We start from the raw sequence: 16,525 nt of genomic DNA, 5'->3' as shown, positions 1-16,525 counted from the left end.
CTTTGCAAACACATATGGGTGTAATTGTAACATTCTAGACAGCAATATGCTTAGTAATACATCTTTAATGCAATACATGCCTCAGAAAGCTTGTATTTTGTGCGTGTAAACTTCAACCACACAAACTAAATACGTTAAAAAATAGAAATAAAATAATCTAATCTGAAAGTAAGCTCTTTATCTCAAAAGGACACAAAAGTGAACTTTGACTTAAGGTTGGTGTACACATTTCTGCCGCTTCCCTGCACACTGCTTTTTTTTTTTAAATTATTACTGTAACCGTGTTTGGATGCTACTTAATTGCTGCTGCAGTGCAAAAGATGGAGCTAAGACCCTCAAAATATGTTTAAGCCACTGATGTATCCAATATCATATTGATTGCACCACATAAAGCAGCACTGCAGAGACAGCTTTATAGCAGAATTGCTGTTGCACAGCTATATCGTCCTGTGGTGCAAAGCAGGACCAGAGCTGCTTTAAGGACAGCAAAAAAAAAAATCTCAGTGCCACTGATAACTTATTTGCTATGCTTAATATTGTACCTACTGAAGGTTTCCCTGTACAGAACTTTCATTGCATTTCATCTCCATCTAGCTTTCAGAATCAGGCACCTCTGAACATTTAAAAAACTATCTTCACTCCAAGGTGAAGCCAACTGTTCAGGAATGGTTTGGTGTGTGTGGTTTTTTGTTTGTATCTAGTCAAGGCCAATGCACTTTCAGAGACTGTTTCATTTTTACAAGATGCCTGCTCTTTTCTGGACATCAGGCACATGGTGGTTGGTGCCTCGCTCTTGGCACAATGGCCAGCTCTCATGCTGCCCCAGAGCTCAGGCCTGCTGCAACAGGACATAAAAAGTGGATATCCAAAGGCAACAAAGAAAATATATCATTTTCATCAAACAAAAGTTTAAAGGGAAAGTGTATAAACAATGGCACCTAAGGCATATTAGACATTCCATTCCCACCCACCCACCCCCATGTTATTTAAATTTTCAGCTCTCATTAAAGTTATTCTGATGTTTACTAAATAAGGCCAAAATGACACTTTTAACCACAGATGTCGACTGCAACAATCTGCCTGTGTGGATTGCAACTTTTGAAGCCAGAGCTTCTTAACCAAACCTGCAGTCAGCAGGATCTGATACCATTTACAAAAAGTCACAGCCATAGATTCAAGCATTGTCTTGTAGCAGATTTGCTACAGAAATCCACACATACATTTCCATCTTCACTAATCCATTATTATTGAAGTTTAGATTTCTCAGGCAGCTAAGAGCCAACTTTTTCTTTGCTTAATCATATTAAGGGCTATAAAGTTCAAGTTCCAAAGCACATCCCTTGAAACACAGCAAGTGGAATATGCCTTGCTGGCTTTGGAGAAAGTTAAAGAATAAAAAGGAATGGCAAACAAATGGGCTTTCCCCTCTGGCATGAGCTTCCAGAGGAAACATATAATCTGAAATAAGGCAAAACAAAAAAGGCATTTCAATCCATATAATTATTAGGCCTAATAATTTCCTTGTACAGATGTCCTGAGATGTGCTGCATGAGCTCTGTGTGAGTGTTTAGCATGAAATTTAACTTAAAGCTTTATACACTAAACATATTTGGTTAATTATGGACCCATTTTAAAAAGTGAAGCAATAAAACATAGCAGAACCAGGGCAGGTTGGGGACAGGAAATGAACAATCCTTGATTTGAGACCTCCATTCATCTGACTGACCCCAAAAGGTCAAATGTCCAATAAAATCTAACACACAGCATATGTTTGTGTAGTCTAAAATCTTGTTGTGATAACTTATTGCAAATTGCACTTGGCAGTTCACCACACCAATGGAAAACTGGCCCCCAGTTGGTTCACATAGTCCTTCAATGTCAACTCCAAGTCACCAGTAGAAGGACCTCGAGAGAAAGTTTGCGGCTGTGCTCAGCCAGCTGGCAGCACCTTCTGGATGCGACCCAACACGAGACACAGCTTTGTCTTGCTCCTTTGAAGGGCTTTCGTCTTCTGGCAAATATTCAGGGAGATCCGTATTCTGTTCCACTTCTACAGGAGTATCTTGGAATGGAACCAGCATCTATTTAACAGGTATATGGGACAATAGTGTTATCATGGGGCTCATAGAGTTATTGTAGAAAGCCTTTGGTTTGCTGCCAAAGGGGTACCTCAAAGTTTCATGCATTAACACAACTGCAGTTTTAGACATCAGCTCGTGTTCAGAGGTTTAACAATTCTGAGAATTCAAGCTATTGAGAAGTACATGAGGCAAAGTTCTTTTAAAAAGAGTCTCCAGTTTCAACTGATTAGCACTTTGCTCAAACAAAGGAACAACATGCACCACTTTATCTGCAATGCAGAGTTTTTCTGATCAAGTTCTCAGAGATTGGTGTGATTTGTCAGTTCCCTGAAGTTCCTGCTTACATGACCAAACAAGTAAGGTTGTATATGCTAACAAGAAGTTCTGATTCTTCCATTGCACTGGATTATTTTGGATCTTGTACAGGGCAACTCTTGTACATTAACAACTTGGAACCGTAGATTCTAAAATGCTAAAATTTAGAGTCTACACCTGTTGCTTCTACTTGGCTTTCCACAAAAGGCACAGAAAGTTTCACATATACAGAAACTTCCTGTTCTCTTCTTTGAAGAAGGGAGTTGCCCTTCCTTTCCATGCACACCCTGCTTCCCCATTAAAGGAATATTGCATTCCCTTGATACACAGCAACAATCTGTGATGCCCCTGCCCACATGGATTTTCATGTAGGCAACCACTGGACTACCGTTGCATCCAATGAAGGTGCTATTTTTATTGCCAATCCAGCTTGCTTAGCCATTCTGAATGGTTCTCACCTCTTCTCCACTTTCACTTTTCACAACTTGCTGGGCTTTCATAACTTTGGTTGATGCTATTGCTGTTGCCAATGCCTACACGAAGGGAAAAGCAGAACAGAGTATCAGGGTAATTGGTCTTTATCCAATACTGCAAAAACACAAAAGCCAACCACAGAGATTGCTCACCTCTGCTTTTAGATCGGATCTGATTCGGACAACACATCTTTGAACTGCCATTTGAAAAGTAAAGCTGATAACTCCTTTAATTTTCAGCAAGGCCTCTTCACACAAGTTTCTCCGAGACTAAAAATCAAGGACATGGGTTATGAGCAAATGCTAAGTAAATCATCAGGAGTCCACACATGTTTTTGGCTGGTCTTAGCTATCAAGTCAAAAAATGTTCCATCAGCATGATCCTTACACTATGCTTCTGTGCAAAAATAGGCACAGCATCTCCAAGTCTAGAGCTAGAAAAAGGGGCAGAGACTGTCCTTAGAGTTGAGAAAGTCCAGTACAACTGTAGGGACAATTCACTCCCCTCTCTCTAGCTCCAATCTCCAAGCTGGGGCAGAAAGAAAGGGATTGTTTGGAAGGTGGGCTGCCAAAAAGAAGTCTGGGCAGCTGAGCACCTATATGGCAACTCCCAATTTTCCCCTCTAGCTCAGAACTGAAAGGGAGAAGTGGGAATCTTCTCTGTAGTTCTGTTACACATGGTAACTGAAGGGACTATTTCCAGCCCCAATGTACATGTTGAGGTTCCTTTTGCCCCACCTGATACAAGGCAATGAAATACTTATCGTAGCAAGCTGAATTATGAATCACTATGAAAAATGAATTGTGACCACTGGCATAACATATATGCCATACCCCAAGAAAAAAATTCTTCCCCACCTGCCACACAATGAAGAACAATGACATTTCTTTAAAGGTGTATCACTGCCCTGAATTTAGCCATACAAGAATTACCAACTACATTTCTGCTTACATTTTTGAAGCTAAACTAGGATGGAATCAACTGTAAGTAATGAGGGGAAACTGCTGAAAAGCAAAGACTGCTTTTCTCCGTATGATCAGCTAAACAGTCCCCTGTGGTTAAGTTCTGACTGACTGAAATGCTCATTGATGAGCAGTTAGTGTTTAAGTTGCTATTTATCAGACACCTTGTATCCATACTGACTGAATGCATCAAAGCAGCTGTTGTATCCTTCAGCTTCCTCATCTGTGGCAGCTCACGGACATCACTGCACTTGCTGAACTCTGATTTAAAAGGGAAAGATGCCTGCTCACCCAACACACAAGAGACTATTAAAATGAAAGCAAGCAACAGGACGACTGTGCGACAACATGGCAGTGCCTTGTTCTAGGTGCACCTGCTCAGCATTATCCCAGTGTGCTTTAATGCATCTATGGTGCTGAAAGACAATGATACAGCCAGATGGCCTCTCCGAGCTATCAAAACTACACTGTAAGACCTTCATTGTGGCCAGGAATTCCGATCTTCAGATAGCACTGACAACTGAGTGATGTCTTCGTGCATTCAAGCTAGCTTGGAGCTGGCTGTTTACAGCAGTGGCATATCTAAAATATGGCAGGTTGGGCATGCGCCCTGGGTGCCACTTGAAGGGAGGGGCACCCCTAAGCAGTTCCTATTCAGGTCCAGCAAGAAGATGGCTTTTGTTGAGCATCAAGAGGAGGAGGAGGAAAGCGGGCAGCAACCAGACTGCAAGGCCACCAAAACACAAGGAGGTGATCTAGAGAAGGGCAGCGGGATCACAAGGCTACCACCACTAGCAACACAACCTTAACAGAGGAGAACCCGGATGTGACGTCAATGTCACCACCCCAGGTGCTGGGGTCTCTAGCTATGCTGCTGGTTTACAGAGACGCAAAAACAAGATTTGCAAACGCAGGTGTTTGCTTGGTGACTCAGGTCATTTGCAGATTACATGCAAGTGAGTGACCAAGGCAGTGGCTCAATTCACATGCAATGCCAACCAGTCTAAAACACCGATATCCTGCCTTCCTTGCAGCGGCAAGCCAAGGGGGCTTGCACTCAAAATAATACAAATGACAACAAAATATTAAACGCACTGTACAATATGCTAAAATACAAACACCAAAAGAAAAAATCCTCTTCCCAAACCATGGTTTGGCATTACCAATGAGCCTCAGGGCTGAACACTTCTCGCTCTCTCGCTCTCTCACACACCCCACAATTCCTTGATATGCTCTCTAGTTTTTACCAAACTACTGTTTGCTATTACATCCAAGCTAGACAACACAGTTTAGCACTTCTAAACTGATCTATGAAGTGAATAGCACTTATGGTAGCACAAAGCTAAGCAAAGCCCCACCCCTCATAACTTCCAATCGCCTTCAACCATGTTATAGAATCCAATTGTAAGTTTACTGCAGGCGTCCCCCCATATCTGACATGGATACGTTCCAGAGCCCCCACTGAAACAAACAGAGGATATGGGGGGATCTTATCGCCACACCTCATGCACCCATTAACTTTGTTTTTATTCTTACTGATAGTGCCAAGAATGAATTATCTTGCATTTACAGGATACTATAAACATGAAGAGAAGGGAGGGGATGACTCAGCAAGCATTAACAGGAAGCAGGAAGCTTCCTGCTTATAATGTCCTGTAAAAGCAAGAGACATTCATTCTTGGCACTATCAGTATGAATAAAAATGAAGGTAATGGGCACACGGAGGGGGCACAGAGAACCATGGATAGGTGACACCAGATCCATGGATATAGGATACATCTGTATTTCAGAAATATTGGCTGTACAAACACATGCCACCATGTGCCCTTCAATACTTCAGGTATCCTTCTGAACACACAAGAACATACATTTCATCTGACATCCTGCCCATTTAAGCTGCTTCCTCATTGCCCTGAAAGAATACCATTGCTGGTTGTACGGAGACTGTTACAAAGCAATTCATTCAATGAAAGGCTACTCCCTCAATTACTCATTCCACGGGATGCAAAACGTAACCATGGTTTTGTCTGTGCCTACGTATTTGCTTATTCTGATTTTTAACTTCTTGAAATAAAAAATGTGTGGGTGGGGGGGGAATATGTCTATACTAATATAAAAAAATTAAAGCCTATCTAAAAGGACTAGGATGGAAAAATGTCATGGATGAATACAAACGCCTATGTTAGAAACATCTCCTTGAAACTCAAAATTGTGGCAGTGTTGACTACAGGTTAAGACAGAGCCAGGTCTTGAAAGTCAAAGTGATTTACAAATGGGGTTTTTCCATTCACCTTCACAGACCTGAGGTGACAGGCCGTCAAAATCTGACTTCTGTATGTGCAGAAGGAACCTTTGCTAGGAACACACATAGTTTGGTGACCATGCATTTGCTACTGGTCCCGTTTATATGCATCTCTCCTCATCTGCCATGCTTGAAGTATGATAGTTTGCTACCAGTAGACAGGGAAAGAAGCCCTCTGAATTAAGGGACTACGCTACTCTATACTAATTACTAAAAACAAACATCTTTACCTTGACACAATAGCCAGAAATTGCAAGGATCTGCATTAGCTCTGTATAGGGGAGTATACAGGCTGCCTTAAGATGTGCTGACCTAAAACTATTTAGAGAGAAATGTGTACTTAAATTGGCAGGCAAAAGAGAAACAGGCAGCATTTTTCCTGGCTGTAGAAAAGCTTCAGAGACAGTGATGGGCAAATAAATGAGCTACCCAGTCAGTAAACATAATAGGGACAAGTGAGTGGAACTGATTAAACCTGGCTTAAAGAAGAGGCATGTGGGGGAGAGGGAAGCAAAATGGTGGCAGTGGTGGTGCGGAAAGGCCAGAAAGAAAATTTCTTAAAAACCAAGGGGTACTTATGCTCATTATTCATGATTATCAGCTGCTGACTTTATTAGGGGAAAATAGGATACACAGAGACCTGGTTCTTCAGCAGGGTTACTGGGCACAAATGTAAGTCAGTGCAGGAGAAGATCAGGTTTGATCATTTAAAATGGCTACAAAACCGAAGCACAAAGACCCAAGGGCACTTGTGGATAACATGCTCAAGTAGTCTTACATGCTGTTTGGCAGCCATAAAGAGGCAAACATGGCCCTGGGGTGTTATCTACAAGGGAATGGAGGATAAATTTATAGAAATTATTCTGACATTGCATAAAGACTCCACTGAGACCTCATTATCACAACGGTTATCCAATAGCCAAAGAAATCTCAGACAATGAGTCACAAAAAGCCAGCAAGAGAAGTTCAACATTTCCTTAGGATTGAACTGTAAAAAGAAAAAAATCAGAGCTGGGAAACCAAGATAATCTAACAATAGCCAAGGGATGAAACAAAACAGATACATCAATTCCAATGGGTAATATCACTGCCAAATCCAAAAATGAATTAAAAACAACTAAGAGAGTCAAATATACTGAGTACATTAAGGCTACTGAGCCACTACCGACCTTCCACAAGGGAAGATTTTCAGCAACACAACCTCTTCCTGCTGCAGTATCCCTGTACAACATGCTGACCTGCAGGTCCCCTAGTTCTAAGGGAAGATACAATAATAAATAGGGTGGGGGAAGGAGAGTGGGAAAGCCCCACAGTGTGAGCAGACCTCCATTCGTTGGGATCCAAGTCTTTATATACAGGCAGGCAAGATCTTTCTGAAATTAGCTTCCTGGGACAAGTTAAATTAATGCATCAATATTTACTAGAAACAAATTATATATATCACCAACACCTGAAAAACACATGAGAGGCTTAATGCAGATATAAAGTATATGGCATATAGCATTCCAGGTTTATGTTTGAAGTATGCTTACAGAAAATAAGGAGTCACACACACGCTCCTTCTATACCCATGTAGGTTCCCAGCAACACCACACTTACCGAATCATCAAGGCCATCTATATGTAAAACCACTGTTTTAGCACGTTTATTTGTGCTTCCCAGGAAAAACTGAGCTTTCCGACGCCGAGAATTCATCTCATTCACATTGTCCATGTCTGACATGCTGGAAGACTGAAGGATCTCATAGATTTCAGAAGCTAACAATTTTGTCTCCCCTGGTGTTGTGGTCCTAAGGCAAAGCAAATTGAGATTTGAATGAATTTAATTGTTTGCAATTCTTTTTTTCAAAGAAAAGCTACATGCCAGGCCAATATAGAAACATTATTTTAAAAAGAATCAAACTTTAACAGTGCAGTGTCAACTTCCTCTGAGACCATGTTACTCTTAGTTGAAATTAGGAGTTACCAAGCCTAAGCTAATTTTAAAATCCAGATTCCTATTTGACCAGTAAACATTTGCCTAATAATTAAGAGGCTTCTACAGTTACAATTAAAAAAATTTAATTCTATATCAAAAACAAAAAATATTACAGTTTGTTTTCTGTAACTTACTTTTTATAGAAACTTGCAAAATATTCTTTTCTTGTTTTCTTGCATCTATCTTAAGATTGCATTGCATCTTGCATCTTGTTTTCTTTCTCTATCTCCCTTTGTGCTGGTATTCATGGTATACTCATTTTAACAACAATTTATTCTTGTATGGATTCTTTCATGCAAGTCTCTCAAACAGACACTTGCAAACAAACAAATCATGTTTCACCTACCACATGGGACCTACACAGTATATTTTTCCTTCAGCTAGGACTATTTACTGTGGAAGGTGATTTCCCAAGAATCGTTCATTAAAAAGAGATTGGGTCTGTGTTTTCATCAAAAAGATTGTGTTCCCAATCCTAACCAGCTCTACTCAGAAGTAAGTCCTATTTTGTTCAATTGGGCTTACTCTCAGGAAAGTGTAGTTAGGATTGCATCCTGGGTCTGTGTTTAGAAGAATGGCCTACTTCAAGGGCTGCTAGTGAGCAACCCCATGATATGAACATAGGAACGGCTCAAGACCTCTCAATGTCTGGCAATAATGTGCAGCTTCTGCTTCTCCCATTCTCAAATGTTCTGGCTCAGTACTCTGCTCCACTCTTATTTCTCTTCTTCCACTTTCCCCTTCTTCCTTTTTCAGGGAGTAAAAGAAAGAGGAGGCAAATAGAAATGTGCCAATTTGCTGCCTGAGGTGACCACTCCAGTTGGCCTCGTGGATCGGCCAGCCCTATATGAACACATTTCAGAAAGCAATAGGCTGCATAGACAGACATGTTGCTATTACTTCCAAACACCCTCATAAACTGGACTTCTCTAGGACATGCATTCTACATATTTGAAACAGGATTTAGGAGTAGGAGATTCCACAAAACTCTTTGTCCTGCTTGATGACCTTCTACATGTTACCCACCAAACACCCTAACATAAAATTATTACCACCAGCCACTGAATCATGATATACTTCAAATTTTTCTCTATGGCTGGTTCCTTGTCACACTAGACTTCTGTGTGAAGTGAAGAAGGGCATACAACCCAAGAGAGCCTAGAGCAGGGGTGCCCAAATCCCTGGCCGGGGGCCAACTGCAGCCCTCAGGGACCCCCAGTCTGGCCCTTAGGGAGTTCCCAGTCTCCGAAGAGCCTCTGGCCTGCCGGGCATTTGCTAAAGCCCACATTGGCCTGACATGACTGCTCTTAGCATGAGCCGACTGTTCAATCTCTTGCATGAGCTGCGAGCCAAAGGCTCCCTCCACTTGCTGTTTCACATCTGTGAAGCAGCAGTTAAGGAAAGGCTGGCCTTGCTTTGAGCAAGGCTTTTTATAGGGCATGAGCTATCGCAAGAACTTCATTCATTCATATAAGTTCCATCCAATATATTCATTCATGTAAATGTATTCAAATTTTACATGTAAATTAATTTTTTCCCAATCCCTGATACAGCGTCAGAGATGATGAGGCCCTCCTGCCAAAAACTTTGGACACTCCTGGCCTAGAGCAACCAGAAGTCACATACTGAAATATAGTTTGATTAGGACTACCACAAAACTAGCAGAAAGTCACAGGTGGGAAGAAAAAATGGGGTAAAGAGATGATCCTAAATCCCTGGACCCTCCCCTTTGTGTTCCATTTCCTCAATCCATCCCTCTTGGCTTCAAGTCTCCTATCTATTCTTCCCAGAAGGAGTCCGCTGTATCTCTCCCCATCCCCCCCAAAAAACACCCTTCCTCCACATCTCTCTGGCATTCTCATCCTCTCCTCCCAACACAAACACTTAATTTTAGCCCACCTTTCCTCAGGAAATGAGCACAAGGCAGAAAACGTACTTCACAATACAATATTCAAAATTCGACAATCTGGTTTCATTGATCAGATAAATACCAAGGCTTTACAGAAGAGAAATATCCTTCATTGCCATTTAAAAGCCATCAAGAAGGGAGCCTGCTGTGTTGTCCTAGGGCAGGGGGTTATGCCCAAAGTTATGACCGCTGCGTTCAGAAAATGCGAACCCGTCCAGATTGCAGCTTTCTGTTCCATTCCTGCGCAGCTTGTTCTTCTGAAAGATCTGGGCACCAGAGCGCTCTGGGACGTCATGTCTGTTGCCCAGCATCCCAGAAGGCTGCATGGCAGGACGTCCAGACAGATGCAACTGCCTGGGGCATCCTGGTGCCCGAGTCTTCCAGGAGGATGAGCCACGTGGAAGTGAAACCAAAAGGTCCGCCCACCACACGGAAGGATTCTGCCAAACCCTGAATCCAGCCTTCAGGTTGGGGTTTGACCAGCCCTGTCCTAGGGACATAGTTCAACAACTGTGGCACCAGTACTAAAGATGCCCAGTCTCTGGTGCCCACCAAAGAGATCTTGGTTACAGGAGGGCCAGAGGAGACTTTCCAATTCCAATCTTGACATTGATAGGTTAACATGGAAGAAGGCTGCCCTTGCATTCTCTCCAATTTTATTTTCCCCTAAGTATACTCATTGCCTACAGAAATGAATGGCAGCCATTCACTTATAAAGCAATATACTCTAGGGCAGTGTTTCTCAAACTGTAGGTTGGGACCTACTAGGTGGGTTGCGAGCCAGTTTCAGGTGGGTCCCCCTTCATTTCAATATTTTTACTATATTAGACTTGATGCTTCCATAGCATGTGACTGCATTTGAGGAAATGTTAGGCATGTACTTTTAACAGACTACTATGTATATACTTTTAACAATGATAGTAAATAGGAATTACTCCTGGGTAAGAGTAGGTAGGATTCCAGCCGAGGATTGTTAAAAATTTTCCTGCTTCATGATGTCACTTCCAGCCATGACATCACTTCTGGTGGGTCCCGACAAGATTCTTTCGCTAAAAAGTGGGTCCCAATGCTAAATGTGTGAGAATCACTGCTCTAGGGGATTGACAGAGTGGAGACTAAACCCAATTCTCAAGAAGCAAATCAGATCTTTTGCAGGGAGCCTCATCTTTGGCTCCATTTCTGGGTCACTCAAGAATGGTGAAAGGTTGGAAACTGCCTTTGTCCATTACATACAATTCAAAAGCATTGCATTTTTTCCACTGTCAGAACTTTCAATACTGTACAATTGTTGGAAAATATTTAATATGTTGGTAACACAAACAACTTTTTATATCATCAACACATGCATCAGTAAACAGAGGCACCAAGGCAGCAGGCAACACTCTTCACTGCAGGATAGCTACAAACAGCCTCTGACACAAAGAAATGAGGACAAGGAGGAAGTCCACTGCCACTCCTATTATTTCTCACAGGTACTAACTTCAGCCAGCAATACTGCCAGTCTGGCATCTTTCACATACACTAACATCAAATTAAAACTGGCTGCCCCTTTTTAAAATAGCATCTTGAGCAATCCCTGCTTTTCATTCCACCAAGCTGTCAGGAAGGGTCTGCATATCACATGAGAGTCTGTTTCAGCAGTTTGCCTTCATAGCTTTTCAGCTAGCAGTGCCTAAACACAGTAATGACATATTTCAGGGAAGAAGAGTCACTGAAATGCCTAGCTAGCTAGCAAGAAACCCCAAGTTAATGTGAAATGGAGGCCTTTTGCTTCCTTGACTCACTGCCATATTAACTCTCCAGTTTCCATTCTATCCCTCTTGATCTTAGACTGCAGGTTAGGAGCCTCCTCTAAGCTCTTTACTGACTGCTTCCCTTCACCCACATCTCTTCAGCTTACCATTAGCACAGCCAGCTTGCAAACCCACCTTTCATGTGATCACACCAATGCTCCAACTGTAGAGCCTTGCTCACATTTTGTGCAGGTCACTAGCTAGTTTCTGAAAGCTACAATGTGGAAAGCCAATTTGCCTACAATGGTGTGTGGGGGTGGGGAAGAGAAGAGATCAAAGCATGTAGATTTCATTGAACACTTTCCTACATTTGCCCCCATAATGTCAATATACTTCTGCTCCAAAAGTATGAGTAGGACATGAACAGTGTCAAGCTGGGAAAAATGAAGCAAATTTCTAATTCATTTTGCCATGTCATGATTAGATAAAAAAGCCTACTTAGCCTGACTAAATGTATGATCTAGAGCAGTGCATCTCAACAGCATGTTCTCTGGACTGATGCCAATCTGCAAGTCATCAGCTGCTAGTCAATGGCAAATCTCATGTTGTACTAAGCGATATGCAACTCCCCACCTAATGCAAGCAATCCTCCGCTTCCTCTTTCTTGCATGCAACACACATGCCAAACTTCTCCAAGGCTTTCAACCCCCTCGAACCTTCCCTCCCAGCTGAAAGAGCAGTGGTACTCAAACTGGTGGGTCACAAGCCACCAGCTTGTGTAAAGGTCCCCCAGTTCCTTTACAGGGCAGGGAAAGGTGAGAGGCAGCAAAGCGATCTCCAGGATCACGTGGGTAGTGGGGGTACTTATACTCAAGGGAGGTCTGCTGCAAGCTGCAGGAGGTGCATGGAGCCCTGCACAGCCTTCCACAGAGCTCCCCAAGGCTTAGTATGTTCAAATTGAACGATTGCAAAGCACTTCCTAGTTGCATTGTAACCAACAGCAAGACTCCTGTGATATTCTTAATTATGTTTTCTTTGACTTGATTTATACATGCATTATAAGATCTTGTCTGATCTCGGAAGCTAAGCAGGGTCAGGCCTGGTTCGTACTTGGATGGGAGACTGCCTGGGAATACTGGGTGCTGTAGGCTTATACCATAGTCTTTTGTGACTGAAGGTTGCCAACCAAGCTTCGTGTTTATCAAGTATCTCTGACCTTTAGTGAGCTGGGAGAAAGTCAAAAGTGACAAACCATTCATTTATTATTAATGCATTAATACTTCTGAAGATTAATTTGCAGCACCAAAGATTGTCCTTTCTCAGATGCAAGCACCATCAGTTCTATCTGATGAGCAAGAGTCTTTTCTTGTGAATCAGTGTGCCAAAATAAACCTGATTATTTTTGAAGTTGCCAGATTATGTAAATACAACAACATGGCTCAAACATATAGAAAAGCAGGTTATAAATCTTTTAACTAAATAAGACACTGGTCCTTGACACACAGGAAAAAAAACTGCTAGTCTACCACATCATATAGGTTGTAAAGAATTGATCTAGAAAACTGAAAGCCTAATCCTATGCTGCCCAAAGCGCGGGGCTAGGGCTCTGCCAAAAATGGTTGCTGCAGCATCCTGAGTGCTAAACGGGCAGCACCAGCGGCACCTTGGGTGAAGGGGACTTTTGTCCCCTTCCCCCAGGTAAGGCAAGTAGCCCAGCAATGGGGCTACTCGATTCTACAGCAACCCTTGAGTCACCGTAGAATCAAGAGCCACCATATCGGGAGGCGGACCCGGAGGCTCAGGATCTGGTTGAGCTCCGCTCCACTGGTCCTGCCTTCCCCCTGCTCCGCTCCCTCCCGTCACACCTCCTCCCCACCTTCTCCCGCACCCCAGAACACCTCCTCCCTGCCTCCCCCATGCCCCCACCTACCTCTCCTCCAACCGGTGGTCCGCACAACCACTGAGCAGCGGAGCACCACTGATCCACCAGCACTAGCCCACTGCTGGCCGGCAATGAGCTAGTACCAGTGCTCCGTCAGCACTAGCGGCAAGTGTGAGCATAAGAACAGCCCCACTGGATCAGGCCATAGGCCCATCTAGTCCAGCTTCCTGTATCTCACAGTGGCCCACCAAATGCCCCAGGGAGCACACCAGGTAACAAGAGATCTGCATTCTGGTGCCCTCCCTTGCATCTGACATAGCCCATTTCTAAAATCAGGAGGTTGCACATACATATAATGGCTTGTAACCCGTAATGGAGTTTTCCTCCAGAAACTTGTCCAATCCCCTTTTAAAGGCATCCAGGCCAGATGCCGTCACCACATCCTGTGGTAAGGAGTTCCACAGACCAACCACACGCTGAGTAAAGAAATATTTTCTTTTGTCTGTCCTAACTCTCCCAACACTCAATTTTAGTGGATGTCCCCTGGTTCTGGTGTTACGTGAGAGTGTAAAGAGCATCTCTCTATCCACTTTATCCTTCCCGTGCATAATTTTGTATGTCTCAATCATGTCCCCCCCTCAGGCGCCTCTTTTCTAGGCTGAAGAGGCCCAAACGTCGAAGCCTCTCCTCACAGAGAAGGTGCCCCAGCCCAGTAATCATCTTAGTCGCTCTCTTTTGCACCTTTTCCATTTTCACTATGTCCTTTTTGAGATGCGGCAACCAGAACTGGATGGAATACTCCAGGGGTGGCCTTGCCGTCAATTTGTACAACGGCATTACAATATTAGCCGTTTTGTTCTCAATATCTTTTCTAATGATCCCAAGCATAAAATTGGCCTTCTTCACTGCCGCCGCACATTGGGTCGATACTTTCATCAACTTGTCCATCACCACTCCAAGATATCTCACCTGATCTGTCACACACAGCTCAGAACCCATCAGCCTATATGTGAAGTTTTGATTTTTTGCCCCAATGTGCATGACTTTACACTTACTTATACTGAAACGCATCTGCCATTTTTCTGCCCATTCTGCCAGTTTGGAGAGATCCTTCTGGAGCTCCTCACAATCACTTCTGGTCTTCACCACTCGGAAAAGTTTGGTGTCGTCTGCAAACTTAGCCACCACATTGCTCACCCCTGTCTCCAGGTCATTTATGAAAAGGCTGAAAAGCACCGGTTCCAGGACACATCTTTGGGGCACACCGCTTTTCACCTCTCTCCATTGTGAAAATTTCCCATTGACACCGACTCTCTGTTTCCTGGTCTTCAACCAGTTCTCAATCCAGGAGAGGACCTGTCCTCTAAATCCCTGACTGTGGAGTTTTTTTAGAAGCCTTTGGTGAGAGACCGTGTCGGACGCCTTCTGAAAGTCCAGATATGTAATGTCTATGGGTTCTCCCGCATCCACATGCCTATTGACCTTTTCAAAGAATTCTATAACATTCGTGAGGCAAAACTTACCCTTACAGAAGCCATGCTGATTCTCTCTCAACAAGGCTTGTTCGTCTATGTGTTTTGAGATTCTATCTTCGATGAGGCATTCCACCATCTTACCAGGTATAGATGTTAGGCTGACCGGCCTGTAGTTTCCTGGGTCCCCCCTCCTTCCCTTTTTAAAAATCGGTGTGACATTTGCTGTCCTCCAATCCTCTGGCACTGTGCCCGTTTTGGGGGACAAGTTGCATATTTTAGTCAAGAGATCAGCAACTTCATTCTTCAATTCCTTAATAACTCTTGGGTGGATGCCATCAGGGCCCAGTGACTTATTGATCTTTAATTTATCAATTGGCTCTGAAACATCTTCTCTTTGCAAATATATTTGCTTTGCAATACAATTGCAACAGTGTGGGCAGGCAGTAAGTCAGCACGCACTGTTTAGGATTGGGCCCAAGATTCTTATCAAGAATGTTGGTTCAAGGGGAGGGGAGAATGTGTACCCTAATTTACAATCAGACTGCAGGAACTTAATCTCATAGGGCCCATCAGTTTTTAAATGATTTTAAGTTTCCCATGACTCTCAAACATCTTTCTATTAAAAATAATGTTACATGACCCAGTTTCTCATTTTATAGATGTTTTTAAAACTGTGGTAAACCCACCTTTCTAAACATGTTCTCCAGTTTGCAAATTTTTAAAATAGTTTATGAATTTCTTCCTGACTAGGAATTTAGTCAAGATTTGTTTTACATTCTGCAGGGGCTCAAGTCATTTTGCAGTCAGCATATAATTCTTAATGACAGACTGTTTCTAACATTTGAACCTTGATAATTTGCATTTGAGCCATGTCTTGCACAGCTACAAGTTAAATATTTTGATCTGTTCCAATGATGGACGCTAGGTGGCATTGTTCTCTTTTCTTATGCACATGGGTGATTTCTCTATTTTATCTGTTTCTAAAACATTTTTTAAAAAGTTCAAAGAGTAGTTTGATCACCCAGATTGGGCGTTGCCCACTTATGATTTGCTTCCAATCCACTAAAAATTCTTGTTTGCTTCTCTCAGACACGGACACTCACTCACCATATCATTTTTAACAAGTTAATACTCAACTATTTTCTTAAGCCATTTCTGCCTAATGTTGCATATACGCAACAGGGACCAAATGTGTACACCTGTGGGCTGGGGAAAGAGCCTAACCAAAAGCCTCTAAAACAGGGGTGTCAAACATCAGGCCCTAGGGCCGAATGCAACTCCCAGAAGCAATTTATCCAGCCCCCATTATAACTGGGCTCTCTCATATCTTGAAATTATGAACATGATATGCGTGTTCTTTTCTTCTGTCATTTGCAGCTAATGAGTTTCTAAGTGAAAACAAAGTGCTTCTTTCT

The 16,525-nt window shown here is 42.7% G+C and overlaps 1 protein-coding gene across 1 annotated transcript in view; it reads right to left on the bottom strand.

Moving 5' to 3' along the window:
• Positions 1-1,111: 1,111 nt before the first annotated feature.
• The window catches only part of ARMC1 (armadillo repeat containing 1), a 28,244-nt gene continuing 12,830 nt past the window's right edge, over positions 1,112-16,525 (bottom strand). Inside the window, exons 4-7 of the mRNA XM_066624202.1 lie at positions 7,734-7,923; positions 3,023-3,139; positions 2,855-2,929; positions 1,112-2,081 (exon numbers count right to left, since the gene is read on the bottom strand). Coding sequence (XP_066480299.1) covers positions 1,890-2,081; positions 2,855-2,929; positions 3,023-3,139; positions 7,734-7,923 — 574 coding nt within the window. The 3' untranslated portion in view covers positions 1,112-1,889. The remainder of the gene's footprint in view (positions 2,082-2,854; positions 2,930-3,022; positions 3,140-7,733; positions 7,924-16,525) is intronic.

Source organism: Tiliqua scincoides, chromosome 4, assembly GCF_035046505.1.
Source record: "Tiliqua scincoides isolate rTilSci1 chromosome 4, rTilSci1.hap2, whole genome shotgun sequence".
NCBI classification, from domain to species: Eukaryota; Metazoa; Chordata; class Lepidosauria; order Squamata; family Scincidae; genus Tiliqua; species Tiliqua scincoides.
This window is presented reverse-complemented; position numbering and strand designations above follow the sequence as displayed.